This window comes from Panonychus citri, unplaced genomic scaffold, assembly GCF_014898815.1.
Source record: "Panonychus citri isolate SS breed McGregor unplaced genomic scaffold, ASM1489881v1 Contig00108, whole genome shotgun sequence".
NCBI classification, from domain to species: domain Eukaryota; kingdom Metazoa; phylum Arthropoda; class Arachnida; order Trombidiformes; family Tetranychidae; genus Panonychus; species Panonychus citri.
The window spans coordinates 982,108-996,613 of record NW_026515513.1 but is presented as its reverse complement, the minus strand read 5'-3'; the positions used below and the strand labels follow the sequence as shown (position 1 = coordinate 996,613).

Sequence of the window (14,506 nt, the reverse complement as noted above, 5' to 3'; positions counted from 1 at the left end):
ACTTTATTTTCCTGGTTCTTTAATTTTCTTATTTTCATTTTTCTTTAAGGTTCAGGTGATTTGCTGTTATTAAATTTGATTTGAATAAATTAAGGTGACAATGATAATGAAGATAAACCGGAAGGGTGTACAACGGATATTAAGTGTCATCATCATCATCGTCATCAGTTTCTATTCACATTCAACATTCACAAAGGATAAGAAAAGATGATAAAAAAGTTAAGATCTCTCTCTCTCTCTCTCTCTCTCTCTCAGTCTCTCTCGGTCTCACTATTTGCATGAGAAAATGAAAGTTCATCATGTTAATTGTGATAAAGATTCAGTGGCAAAGTGAACATGTTGTGATGTTATTATTTTAATTGTAACTATTGTTATGTAAATGATCATCTTCCATTATCTTCATCATCTCCAGAAGCAGTAACAACAACAGTTACTATCAAATTGTGAATGAAAAGATATACACACTTACTATTAACTCCTCTTAATCCATGAGTGTGAATCTCAATATTAACGCTCCTTAATCTTGATCTTCCTTTTCCTTTCATTTGGTTCCTTTACTTTTGATGTTTTTGTTTTTATTTTCCTCATCATCTTCATCTTCTCTTTCTTTTCTCTCTTTCTTCTCTTCCATGAAAATGCATTTCCAAGATATTATTTCATCCATCTAATGTTGAATGATGGGAATTTCGCATCATCTTGATACTTTCTTTTTTTTTCTTCCATCATCAATATTAAATCTTAATCTTCTTCCTCTTTCATCTTGTTTATCATTTCACTCATGAATTTGTTATTATCTTGATTGTTGCTATTAGATTGTATCCCTTGGAAATGGTTATGATGTTTGATTATGTTGATGATTAAGTTGATTAGTCTTTAAATTCCCTTATGTTTATATATTTTTCGCTCTTACCCTGAGGCTATTTTAATCTCCAGTTATTAAATTTTGTCTCTTTTTCATTCAACTTTCCATTATTAAAATAGAAATTAATTGTCACCTAAATCTGACAATTATCTTTTTCCATCTCTGTATAATCGCTAAATCTTCAACATTTTCTTAATATCATTTAATCAACCTGAAGAATTTTTTAATAACTGTAAATTCACCATTCTCAGGTAAACATGGACATGTTTAAATGTTGTTCAAATTAACCATTAAATTAATTAAGAGTTTGGATTAACTTTTGCTAATTGAATTTAATATGAGGACAAACATCTCAAAGATAATAACGAGAATCCTTCAATTAAACTTGATCAAAATAGATTGGAAAGTTTTCTTTGAAAAATAAACACACAAAAGACAATAAATAATTAACTCAAATTACGTGAGTAATTAAACAACAATGAAAAAAAGATTAACGATTAACAATTAAAATTAGAATTCGAATCTGTGCTGCCATCTAGCGGTTTTAGAATAAAAATCTTTTTGATTTCGTTAATTTAGAAAAATTTGTCCGCCAACTTAACTGTTAATCTTTGATGGTTTTAATTGTTTATTGTGTTTTTGTTTAGCATTTTATTAAATTGTAATTTCTTTTTCCAATAATTTTTAAAATGGTCATCACCAGTTTCCATGATTTGGACCGTAAGGCCAAACGATTGTACAAAAACCATAACCGTAAGTGTGAAGCTTGTTCATCATCATGTTGTTTACTTTTGGTGATTATGGTTAATTGTTGTTTCTTTCGGGTGATTAGACAACAATCAACGTTAATATTGATTCCCTCTAAGTCATCGGGCTTTAATTACGATAAGAGCAGAGATTAAGAGTCAAATTCTTTGAAGGAATTTATTGGTTGTCATTCAATCTTTTAATTGTTTGTTTGCTTTTTTTTATATTTCTCTTTGTTTATATGTGTTAACCCCTTTAGCCCTCAAGTTTGAGGTTGGTTATAATGTTAGACGCCTTGGATTCCTCGGGATGGACAGTGTCCACTTACTGGGAACAACGTGTGGTCGAACTGGTGTCATCATAAACAATATTGTCGCTTCCCGAAGATTCAATGTATTTGGTCAACCCTCAACTGTAGCAGTTAAATTGTCTGGTCAAGATATGGAACCATGGATTGGCCTTAAATTGACCTCTATCTCTGTAAAAGCTAAAAATTCATTCGCACCAACAAGTAATTCAATGATTCACATGAACAGTTGCATTAGTTTCGGTACCAATGGTTCCAAATTCAATGGTGCAACAATCTTCCAATTGTTAGTTGATTATCCATTGTAAAACTATTAATTACTCTTCCCAATTGATGTTACAAAATCCTCTCAATTAATTGGCTATTCATCTGATCATTTTTCCAGATTTACTGATGCATCTCGATTATCATCATGGTGTTTAGGTGGTCAATTTTCATTCAGATCAAGATTGAAGACCATTCTTACCTTGTCATATCTCTCCCCGAATCTTAATATGGTTACCAGAGCGTAAGAATTAACAATCTATTCTTATTGTTATTCTTTCCATATTCTCTATAGACACAATTTAACAATAACATTTCGATTTCTTTTTATAACTTTTCAGATATTCACACATTTGGTATACCGAAATTACAAGTTCAATTTCCTACAAGTTTACGGATAAATTGAAAAGTGGCCTTTCAGTGACCATGGTGGAAAACAATTCACCTTTGGTTGGACTCGGTGTTAAATACAAACTCAATGAGAAATTTTGTCTAATTGCTAAAGTTAATGATCTTGGACAAAGCGCCTTCGGATTTGCATTTAACTACGGACCCGATTTCTCATTTTCACTTTCCGTGGCTCCTTAAATTTGGACATTTCTTTCAAAATCGATGTCACCTTTTAATCCGATCAAATTAAGATCCATCTAATTGCCTGAATTCTTGATTGTGACCATATATCCATGATCAATTAACTTTTATTCACCTCTAATCACAATCGAAAGTACATACAAAATCATATTAATATCAATTGTATTATAGAAAATATGATTAAATTGCTCAAAAAGTGAAAACAATTAAGAGTTAATTTTGATTGGATAACAATGTCTAATGTATTCATCTAATTGCAATCATTTAAATGACAAGTAATGGAAAGGTAACAAGCCATGTTAACATTTAATTGTTTCCTTTTAATTGTAATCATAAATTGATTCTTTTACATGATCATTTTGATCTTAATTTTCTTAATTTTACCTTCATCATTGATCATGTCAGTTCCAAGTTTCACTGAATTAGACCGACCGATTCGTGAACTATTCAAGGAATACAATCGTAAGTAAGATGTTTCAGTTGATTGTTCAATTGTTCAAATTCACTTTAATCATGTGTATCTTTCTGTTTGCATTGATTTTCAGGTCTTGGTCTTGTTGACCTGATATACGATCGGGCCACATCTCAAAATGCTGGACTTAAGGTGAAAGGACAAACATTTACGGACAATGGTGACATCGCTTTAAAAGTGGTCGGTAAAAGGTATCTGGCCGGACATCGAGTGGTAATGAAGGGCAAATGGATCGGCGATAAAGGTTTCTCATCGGAAATCGCGGTCAAAGATTCGTTATCATTTCTCAAGGGAATCTCAGGTCATTTTAATTCCAGTCTAGATGTTGGTCAAGATGGTTCAGTTATCCATGGAGCAGGAGTCATACAATTGTAAGTGAATTAATCTCTCTCTTGAAATCTCCGATTGCAACTGAAATGATTTCCGCTTCTGGTCAGAAATTCATATATCACTAATTCCTGGATCTATGGTGCTCAGTTCTCAATGGATCCGATTGCTGGGGAAATTAAGAAAACCAATATCGCCATTGGGTATAAAACACCATCGGTCACTTGGCTTGCGAAAACGTTTGTTGACATTTTTTTTTACTCTTCTTGTTGGATTTTGTTTTCGTTTTTGGATTCGCAACAATTAAAACATTTTTTTTTATTCGCATTCAGAAATGATGGTAAAGAAGCGATTGGCACTGGTCATCTTAAGATGGGCGACAATTTGGAAACCGGTGTTTTCCTGATTTTGGCCAAGGGTAAATCGCCCTCGTTTGGTGTTGGCTGCAAATATAAACTTAGCGACAAAACTTGGTTCAGAGCGAAGGTCAATGATAACGGAAAATCGTCCTTGGCCTCACTTATCGTCTCTCTCCTCATTTATTGTTTACTCTCACAATGCCCACTCCATCCTAATTAGATGACCACCAATTAGAAAATTGTTGACAATTTTTCTCTCCACTTTAAATTGTTACATTAATTTTCATCACATTTTTAAATCATTTGCTGATATTTTAATTGAGTTTCAATTGTTCAATTGGATTTGAAGACAAAGAAAAATCTTCCAGTCTAATTGTTGTTGGTAAGTGTTTCAGTTTATTCAATTACCATTTAAAATAAAAACTAATCACTGACATTGAAGTTGTAACAATTTAGACTGATTGAATTTCGAAGACATTTGCGTGTTAATTGTTTAATCAATTTAACTTTTAATGAAATATGAAAAAACATCAGAACAAGTAAATCTAAATACGACTAATACAATTAACTGAATAGATAATCTTTTTGATAACTAGTTTGATTTATATAATTGAATTGTGTGTGTGTTTCACATACAATAATATAATTTTTCTTTTTTCCTTCTTCTCTTACATTTTCTATGGTTTGTTTATTTATAATTAACTGGGATCCATTAATTTCTTTTCTCTTTAGAAAAACTAATTTTCATTTCAGTATCGCGATGAACTTTTTTCTTTTTCTCCATTGGCAGCAGTGGAATTAGGCTTAAGATTATTATTAGTTTTAGGCTCGACTTTCTTTTTGCTTTCTGATTTGTTTTACAATTCTAATTCTGTTTAAGCATTTAATTCCAATCCCATACCGAGTTTGTGTCCACCAGAATTGAAGTTTTTACCATCAATGGAAGCACAAAGTGTAAGAGCAATTCCAGGTCGAAGAGCATGAACTAATCCAAGACCGAAAGTGCCACTATTGTCAACCTTAGCTCTAACTGTGGTTTCGCTGTCAAGCTTGTAGACACAACCAAGTCCAAATCGAGTGGCGTTATTTTCTGAAGACCAGGCAAGAGAAATACCGCTTTCCAATTTATCATTAACACGTTGGTAAACTGTGCTTGTAGCCTTCTTAACATCAGCCCTAATTTAATAAGAGCAACATGAGTTTATTACATGAGACAAATTGATGTTTAATAAACACAGTCTTGTATTAGAAAGGAGAGACTTACAAATTGGTGGTCCAGTTGAATTCTGGTGTTTGATATCCAATGGCAATGTTATTTTTCTTGATCGCACTTTTAGATGGGTCAAAGGAAAGTTGAGCTCCACCTAACCATGATTGGAATCTATAAAAAAAGAAAACCAAATCAAACAATTCATCAATATTACTATTTTTATAAGTTCATGTTTTTTACTATTTCCGATGATAGAATAAGATCTTACTTGAAGACACCAGCTCCATGGAGTACAAATCCACTTTGTTCCATATCAACATCTCCATTCAAATGTAAAGCATCGGTTTTAAATGATGTTTTAAAGGTTCCATTCTTTTTACCAGAAAGTGGAACAAATGATCCGTTAAAGGCGAGCTTAAGGCCTTTAGCAAATTGATCATCAACAGAAAGCTCAGTGGATAAAACATTATCGGTTGTCCATTTTTCTTTCACTGTTAATCCATAATCAGAGAGATAATGTTTCGATTCCAAATTAGCAGCAATATTACCAGTTGCAGTGTTTGATGTTCCACTAACATTGAACTCAACTTTATTCTGTGTTTTAGTTTTAAAGTCAAGCTTTACAATACCCAAATCTATTAATAAAACAAAGAAAGAAAAATATACAAAATATACAATTAAAACCACAATTCTAATCAATACTGAGAATGTATTAGTGAGCAAGTTGAATAAGGTTAAGCTTTGGCCAACGAATTGAAATTTGATAAAAGCAATTCAACCAACGTGGTACAAAGTGGCCTTAAAATGACCGAATTTTTAACCTGTGGGACACTAAATACTATCATTTATCAATTAGCAACAATATTTAGCAAAGATTTGCATAATAAATGGATAAAATTATCAAGTTATTATCAAATGTCTCGAAGAAAATTTTTGAAGGTCAAATCGTAGTAAAGTAAAAATGATAGAAAAAACCAAAGCCTTTAACAGGAATAAATTAATCATTTACTTACGGTAATTTTTGTTGAACAAATCTTTAGCTTGTTTGCCCAAATCAGCGAAACATGGAGTTGCCATTATGCTAATTGTCAAAAAGTAATTAACAAATTAAAAATGAAGGAGAAAAATTAAAAAAAAGTCAAGAGATTGAAACAAACACACCGGTTGTTAAGTTCAGAATTTTTTCTTGAATCCGAACAATTTAAATTCTAAGGTAACCACCAGATGGCGACAAAAGAACAAAACGAAGCGCGAATTGAGATTTTTAAAAAAATTTTCTTTTCTAAATCACAATTAATCATCTTTTCAAATTGTAAACCCAATTATTAGATAAAAGTTAATTAGAAAATTGGTCAGATTATCAATAATACTCATAATTACTTAGGATAAAAGTGAACTAGAATTAAAGTGAATGAATATTCAATCAGAATTTTTTTTCTATTCTTGTACTACTATTGCCATCTAGTGAATTCTTTTATCTCTCTGGTTTATAATCAGAAAATTTTCTTTTTTGGTGATAAGTTAATTGTTTGTGATTCTTATTAATTACTCTTATATTTCTGTTTCTCTCTTCCGTTTAAAATATTTATTGTATTTACCTTTAATTCATTTCATTCTTAATTCATTATAATGGCAACTCCATGTTTCGCTGATTTGGGTAAACAAGCCAAAGATTTGTTCAACAAAAACTACCGTAAGTACAGAGAGCAAGAGAGTTAGGGTTAGGTATTTATTCAATTTTACTCTTCAATTATTGATTCTTTTCTTTTATAAATGTATTTGACCTTCAAATATCTTAGACAAAATTTAATCAAATTAGATTTGATTAGTTTAACGTTTAAATTAAAAGAAAAGAATCACCCTTGTTACAGAATTATCTGGAATAATTGAGAGTGATATGGATGATATTTCAACCTGAACGCTTTTGAGATTTTCTTGTGTCATTATTGGTAAATGTTGGTGATTTTTTCTTCAAACTGCTAATTTTAAATTGGTTTTAATTGTATATTTTTTTTTCTTTATTTTATCAATAGATTTGGGTATTGTAAAGCTTGACTTTAAAACTAAAACACAGAATAAAGTTGAGTTCAATGTTAGTGGAACATCAAACACTGCAACTGGTAATATTGCTGCTAATTTGGAATCGAAACATTATCTCTCTGATTATGGATTAACAGTGAAAGAAAAATGGACAACCGATAATGTTTTATCCACTGAGCTTTCTGTTGATGATCAATTCGCTAAAGGCCTTAAGCTCGCCTTTAACGGATCATTTGTTCCACTTTCTGGTAAAAAGAATGGAACCTTTAAAACATCATTTAAAACTGATGCTTTACATTTGAATGGAGATGTTGATATGGAACAAAGTGGATTTGTACTCCATGGAGCTGGTGTCTTTAAGTAAGATCTTATTCTATCATTGGAAATAATGAAAAAAAAAACATGAACTTATAAAATTAGTAATATTGATGCATTGTTTGGATTTGGTTTTCTTTTTATAGATTCCAATCATGGTTAGGTGGAGCTCAACTTTCCTTTGACCCATCTAAAAGTGCGATCAAGAAAAATAACATTGCCATTGGATATCAAACACCAGAATTCAACTGGACCACCAATTTGTAAGTCTCTCCTTTCTAATGCAGCATTTTGTTCATGAATTAGTCTTGAGTGATGAATGAAAAATGAACTAACAATAATTTGCATTTCCATTTTTATGACCTTCACAAATTAGGGCTGATGGTAAGGAAGCTTCGAGTACTGTTTACCAACGTGTTAATGACAAATTGGAAACTGGTATTTCTCTTGCCTGGTCAACTGACAGCAATGCCACTCGATTTGGACTTGGTTGTATCTACAAGCTTGACAATGACACTTCAGTCAAGGCCAAAGTTAATAACAGTGGAACTATTGGACTTGGACTTGTTCATCGTCTTCGATCTGGTATTTTGCTTACACTTTGTGCTTCCATTGATGGTAAAAATGTCAGTTCTGGTGGACACAAACTCGGTATGGGATTGGAATTGGCTCCTTAATCATTTGGGATCATTCAGTTAACAGAAGTAAATGAAGAAAGCTAAAGACTGATTCCAATGCTGCCAATGAAGAGAAAGAAATTATCATTGCGATATAAAGAGTTAATGTTTTTAAGAAGAAGAAGAAGAAAAAAGGTTATCAATCCCAGAAAAATCAAAAATTATAGAAAATGTAAGAGATAAAACAAACCAAATCATATTATTGTATGAGTTGGTTAACTTGATGCAATCATTAACCAAATAAAATACAATGTATCCAAATCGACACGTTTTAACAATTAGTTTATTCATTGCGAGTGGTAGTTCTTTCTGTTTCATTGTTCTTGGGATAATTATATCATTTCAATAGACGATTTAAAAATAGACTTTTGAGTTATCCATGAAAAAATCTAATTCGCAGCATCATTTGCTTTTAAATCGGAAAGAAAGTTAATTCAATCATTTTCATGTTGTGAAATAGATTAACACAGAATTTACTTGATTTCCTGTGGAACAGTTTGATTTATTCAATAAAATCAACACAATAAACAAATTCTCATGGAAATGTAGTAAGATTAATGAGTGAAGACTCTAATCACCAGTCGAGAATAATTTGTGATCATTTTTCCAGTGAGCAAATAACATTAATGTCAAATTAATGATGAGATGGAAAATGATTTACTTGATTATTCCAAGGTCATGCAATTAACATCAATTTTGTTGAAATTTTGTAACCATGTTACTAGTGATGGTCGCTTGAAAATATTGACAATAAGGAGAAAATCATGAACACTTTGGATCAATATCGATATTTAGTTGAATAATCTTTCGGAGATACAACCAAACCGCGACCTTTTCTTGCTCCTCTGTAAACGGTTTCAATTATATCGATCAATTCTTGCTTATTTTCCAGAGCCCAATTGATCTTATTATTGTTACCAGTTCCCAGATCAATCATTATATGCTTATTTCGAAAGAAAAACATAACTGTACATGGATCATATAACTCGTACATTTTGTTGAAATCAGGAACTTCACTTATATCCACCAAATAGATGACAGCAAAATTTTTAACCTGAAAATAAAAAGCCCAAATTAGATTACTATTTGATCACTATTAATGATTGTAAAGAGAACACCCTTACCTTTTCAGCAACACCATAAAGTGTCTCATCCATTTTCATACAAGTCGGATCCCAATCGTGTCCAAATCGTATAATAACAACCCGATCTTCCTCTGACAAAATCGCCTGGTCAACCTCCCAACCATTGCGAAGATGCTGTAACATAAAAGACATTTTTTCAAAGAAAATCAGTTACAATTCAATAGAAACAAAATCTCAACAACAAACAACAATCAAAAAGAATAATTTAAAATGGTTAATTACTTTAATTCGATGGACAATTAACGTTTACATTCACAAACGAAATGAGGTAATAAGAAATTCTTACTCAGAATTTTCTGGAATAGCAACAAATGAAAAAAAGAATATTTTTTTTTCGAAATCATCTGTTCGATCACGTGACTCTCAACATGTTCTCTTTTTAAATTTCTCTTCTTTTGTTATTTTCTTTTAGATTTAATTTAATTGTAATTAACTTGTTTTCTTTTTAGATTTATTGTTATTATGAGATTAATTAGTAACCTTTATTCGAGGATTCATCCTGTTAGTAGTAATTACTTTATATCTACTCCAATATTTTATGTGAATGCTGGTGAGTATTTTTTTCTGTCCAGTTAATTGTTTTTCATTTGAATTCAAATTGATTTCATTTGTGAATTTTTTTTTGGTTATTTGATTTTAATTAGATCCTCATATTGGTCATGTTCATACGTTGGTTGTTACTGATGCCTTACATCGTCTCGCAAGGTTAAAAGGTGCTGAACCGACCATGTTTACAACTGGAACTGATGAACATGGTCTTAAGGTTAGTTGTTTAATTGTTTAAGGGATTATTTGTTGAGCTGATTGATTAATTCTAATTCTAATTTATTCTTATTTTTTTCTTAAGATACAACGAGCTGCTTTAGCTCGAGGTTTTGAGCCTCAACAGTTTTGTGATAACATTTCCAAAAGGTTTGCCAATCTATGTTCAACCTTTAATATTGGAAACACTCATTTCATCCGAACCACAGATTCTAGTCACTTAATTGCTGTGCAACACTTTTGGAATCAATTGGTTAACAATGGTTATATTTATAAATCTAAATATTCTGGTTGGTATTCAGTGTCCGATGAAACATTTTTACCATCAAGTTCGATTGAAGAAAAAGATATCGACGGGATAAAGGTTAAAATCTCTACCGAATCTGGACATGTACTCGAATGGTTTGAAGAGGAAAACTACATGTTCAAATTGAGCCAATTCTCTGAACCATTGATAAACTATTACGAGACGGAAAAAATTTCTATCAAACCAAATATATTCCATCAATTAGTAGTTCATTTGATTAAACAAGGACTCAACGACATCTCAATTTCCAGGCCAATATCTAGACTCTCTTGGGGAGTACCCGTGCCTTCAGATGAATCACAACGGGTAAGAATTTACTTATTATTGTCCTGATCAATTGTAATCATCTGAATACATTTTTCATAGATTTACGTTTGGCTTGATGCTCTTGTCAATTACTTAACTGTTGCCGGTTATCCTAATCTGTCACAATTTTGGCCTCCAGACTGTCACGTTATTGGTAAAGATATTATCAAATTTCATGGAATCTATTGGCCTGCCTTTTTATTAGCAGCTAAATTAGAATTACCCAAACGGATAATCTGTCACTCACACTGGACTGTTGACGGTGTCAAAATGTCAAAAAGTCGACAAAATATCGTTGATCCCTTTAACCTTCTTCAAACCTATTCCCAAGAATGGATAAGATATTTTCTCCTTCGACAAGCAGTTCCACATGATGATGGAAGTAAGTAACTAATGGTTATTTCTAAATAACATTTTTCTAATCTCTTTAATTTTCATCATAGATTTCAGTGAATCTCAGATGTGTTATTTTCTCAACATGGATCTCGCTGATACTTTTGGTAACCTCCTGAGTCGATGTTGTGCCCCTAAGATTAACCTTAAACAAATCTACCCGAAAACTCCAGATCACAAACATTTATCTCAACTTCAAGCAGATAATCTAATTGATAGTCTAATCCAATTATCGTCCAAAGTGGATTCATGTTTCAGTGAGGCTCATTTTTACGATGGAATTGACCTAATCATGAGTTCACTTCGTATGGCAAATAAAATGGTCCAAGACTCTAAACCCTGGGAACTTGCTAAAGACCCAGAGAAACATGAACAACTATATTCAGTGATTTACTTAGCTTTTGAAGCTCTCAGAGTTGTTGGAATATTAATGCAACCAGTGATACCACAAATGTCAACCAAATTGTTGGATAAATTGTCCATTCCAACGGAAGAAAGATTTTGGTCCTATGCAACACCACGTTTACTCCCAGAAAATTCATCACCAGAACGACCTCTAAATACTGAACTTGAATCAATTTTATTCAACAGAATTAGATAGCAATAATACCAATTAATAACAATTATTCTGTAGATAATATTAGATTAATGACTATAACTAGATAAACTATAAAATTCATGTATAGATAATATTTTATATTCACTTTAAATTGTTATCAAGAACAAAATGCCATCATTAGATTGGATTAATCAGATTAGAATGTAATTTAATCCAGAAATGTGAAAGCCTCTTGATCCATATTGAATTTTTAGTGACAAATCAACGTAAACTGTGTACACTGAGATCTAACAATAACATGATAAACCCTCAGGCTAAGCAGAAAAAATAATATCAATTGTTAAATCAATTGGATCAAATTATTATTAACAAAATCCAAGTAACATCTTATTTCAACCTGGGTGAATAACTATTGGCATCTTTACACATCTTGAATTTCATGAGGAATTTTTTTCTCTCTCTCTCTCCCCCTGTTTACCAATAACATCATGGAAACAATAAGAAATATAAACCAATATATCAGCCCCATTTCCTTGCAGAACTTTTTATTACCTGGAATTTCAATGAATTCAACAAAAACGGGGAAAAGGAGATCATGATTCTTGGTTATGTAGGAAGCAAGAAAAATATCACAGGAAACTATTCATTCAACTGAATCAAATGAAATTGATTTCTTGTTGTTTCCACCAATACAATAATTGAATAAGCAAGAAAACAGGTACATGCGAAATTGAATCATCTCTAAATTATCATCAATATATCATCAGAATTATCATTTGCCTTTGATTTGATTTTCAAATCAATTCCAAGCTGATTAATCAACAATGAACAACTAATAGGTAATAATGTGATCGAAGAGTAAACTTTAAATTCGAGAAATGTTCAAACTTTGAAATTCTTATTCCAATATAATAATAATCTTTGGAATAAGTAAAAGTAAAAAAGGTGAATTGTTGATTCTTCATCATCTAATCAGATTAAATACTCTAAATGAACTCGAAATGATTTGCAACATGATGATGATGATGGAATAAAATTCAAATGAATGAGATTCATCAAAAAGATAATGAGTGTTGGCCTGAAAATTTAATCAAAAAATTAAGGAGAAACTTAATAATCTGCCATTAGATATAATGGAAAAAAAGTTTTTCTATCAACATTAAATTGCAAACTGAATTAAAAGATAATAATGATAACCTTAGAACTTTTTTTTCCTCTCTTCTCGTAACCGAAGAAACTTCCGGTTTCCTGTTGAACACCTCAGAACTTTAACTTCTCGTCATTTCCATCTCCCCAAGTTCTCACCCTCAGAAAATAATAATCATTATAATCGTTTAAATTTCATCATTGTCATCAAAGTGAAAGAAAAGAAAATTATTTGTCGAAGAGAAGAAGAAGAAAAAAAGTTTCGAACTAACAAAATTTTGGTTCACTTCGATCATCATCATATTGTAATTTGAATTGTTAAAGAAGTTGTTCCATTCTGAATATGGAAAAATATTATCATGATAACCATTAGGTGGAGGGTGAAAAATTGCTTCAAGGGAGAGAGAGAGAGAGAGAGAGGAAGTGGAATAAGAAGAAGAAAGAATTTAAAATTCGAACAAGTTCGAGGAAGAAAAAAGTTCTAAAAAGATTAGGGAAGCAAAGTAACTCTAAGTACTTCGGTTGATAATAATCATAATGATCTCACTCTTATTTTAATATAACAATATGATTCTTGTAACATGTGTTCATGTTTATCATGATAATGATGTTTACTATTCAATTTGGATCTGTTATTGTAACAATTCAGTGCCAAGAACTTTTTTTCTTATGTTCAAGTTCATGTCCGAATCAGTCGATTGAGTTTACTGATCGTATCATGAGATGAGTAAGAGATGAAAGATTTCGGGAGTAAATTCAGAAGCTGTATATTATTCAGATTCTGATGCAATTATTTCTTGGTGATGTAATAGTGACCATCGATTCATGTAGATATGATAATCTGACATGATACTCACACTGACCAATACTGGTCAGTTGTTACCTGTGGAAATTTATATTAACATGATTATGTTTCATGTCTCATTCATATTTGCTCATTTGGTAAAAAAATTACCATGGTTATCATGAGAATCCATTTGAATTTCAAATATTACCATTATTATTGATCATTGATTTTTCTGAACAATTAGTTTTTTATTTTCTTGTTTATCACAAATCAAAGTTGAATGTTGATTAATTGTTGTTCATGATGATATGAATTCATTAGCTGTAATTAATCAACTTATTGTTTTACCCTCTCTCATAATCTTACTGTGTTACTGGGTGTAATTAGTTGATCCACCATGAATTAATTACTCAGTTAAATGAACAAAAGTTCAGGTAAAATTATAATAATATTATTTTCATATTAATTGTGCTCACAAGTTTAATTTACCTTCATGAACAATGAGACAAAGTATTTTTATCATTATTAAATCAACCTTAAGGTAATCAACAACAATATAATAATTGTTCATTGATATTAATGTATTATTATCAATTTTTCAGTAACATGAGACAATATCATGAGGTGGGGTGGGCAAGACAAAGGGCACAATAACTCAGTGGGGATAAGATGATAATCTATTCAAATAAACAAACCCTTTGGATCCAGTGATGAAATTGCTCAACTAATGGATTAAGTTAATTGTTTTAATGAACAATTAATATACTAACATATTATGTTTCCAATGTTTTTTTTGTCTCCAAATTTAATCATTAACTTACTAATATTTGCCTTTGATAATTTATCACGATTCAGCTGAATATCATGAAAGGTTTAAAGTTTACAAGCTCGAACTTGAAATCGAAAGAAACTTTTTTCTTCATCTTGGAT

General features: G+C 31.1%; 5 protein-coding genes across 7 annotated transcripts; 3 read left to right on the top strand and 2 right to left on the bottom strand.

The window, feature by feature from the left end:
* Nucleotides 1–1,431: 1,431 nt before the first annotated feature.
* On the top strand, nt 1,432–4,726 carry LOC128389589 (voltage-dependent anion-selective channel protein 2-like). 3 transcript variants are annotated; one of them, XM_053349202.1, is made up of 8 exons: nt 1,432–1,615; nt 1,869–2,202; nt 2,302–2,424; nt 2,522–3,057; nt 3,177–3,233; nt 3,317–3,614; nt 3,721–3,809; nt 3,903–4,726. In XM_053349202.1, the coding sequence occupies exons 1-4, from the start codon at nt 1,552–1,554 to the stop codon at nt 2,766–2,768; spliced, it is 768 nt and encodes a 255-aa protein (XP_053205177.1). In that variant the 5' UTR covers nt 1,432–1,551; the 3' UTR covers nt 2,769–3,057; nt 3,177–3,233; nt 3,317–3,614; nt 3,721–3,809; nt 3,903–4,726. The 3 variants fall into 3 exon arrangements, with proteins under 3 accessions (XP_053205177.1, XP_053205176.1, XP_053205175.1); XM_053349201.1 differs by having other exon boundaries at nt 3,681–3,809; XM_053349200.1 differs by lacking the exons at nt 1,432–1,615; nt 1,869–2,202; nt 2,302–2,424; nt 2,522–3,057 and having other exon boundaries at nt 3,064–3,233; nt 3,681–3,809.
* On the bottom strand, nt 4,415–6,329 carry LOC128389588 (voltage-dependent anion-selective channel protein 2-like). The gene is made up of 4 exons (XM_053349199.1): nt 6,153–6,329; nt 5,408–5,774; nt 5,194–5,310; nt 4,415–5,105 (listed from the first exon to the last, which is right to left on the bottom strand). Exons 1-4 carry the CDS (start codon nt 6,214–6,216, stop codon nt 4,805–4,807), a joined length of 849 nt encoding a protein of 282 aa, XP_053205174.1. The 5' UTR covers nt 6,217–6,329; the 3' UTR covers nt 4,415–4,804.
* Nucleotides 6,330–6,645: 316 nt separating this feature from the next.
* Nucleotides 6,646–8,436, top strand: LOC128389587 (voltage-dependent anion-selective channel protein 2-like). The gene is made up of 4 exons (XM_053349198.1): nt 6,646–6,832; nt 7,173–7,539; nt 7,641–7,757; nt 7,871–8,436. The coding sequence occupies exons 1-4, from the start codon at nt 6,769–6,771 to the stop codon at nt 8,169–8,171; spliced, it is 849 nt and encodes a 282-aa protein (XP_053205173.1). The 5' UTR covers nt 6,646–6,768; the 3' UTR covers nt 8,172–8,436.
* LOC128389590 (thioredoxin-like protein 4A) lies at nt 8,288–9,587 on the bottom strand. The gene is made up of 2 exons (XM_053349203.1): nt 9,296–9,587; nt 8,288–9,225 (listed from the first exon to the last, which is right to left on the bottom strand). Exons 1-2 carry the CDS (start codon nt 9,446–9,448, stop codon nt 8,950–8,952), a joined length of 429 nt encoding a protein of 142 aa, XP_053205178.1. The 5' UTR covers nt 9,449–9,587; the 3' UTR covers nt 8,288–8,949.
* An 87-nt stretch (nt 9,588–9,674) lies between these two features.
* LOC128389586 (methionine--tRNA ligase, mitochondrial-like) lies at nt 9,675–12,172 on the top strand. The gene is made up of 5 exons (XM_053349197.1): nt 9,675–9,866; nt 9,961–10,079; nt 10,164–10,691; nt 10,752–11,073; nt 11,135–12,172. Exons 1-5 carry the CDS (start codon nt 9,779–9,781, stop codon nt 11,683–11,685), a joined length of 1,608 nt encoding a protein of 535 aa, XP_053205172.1. The 5' UTR covers nt 9,675–9,778; the 3' UTR covers nt 11,686–12,172.
* Nucleotides 12,173–14,506: the final 2,334 nt, after the last annotated feature.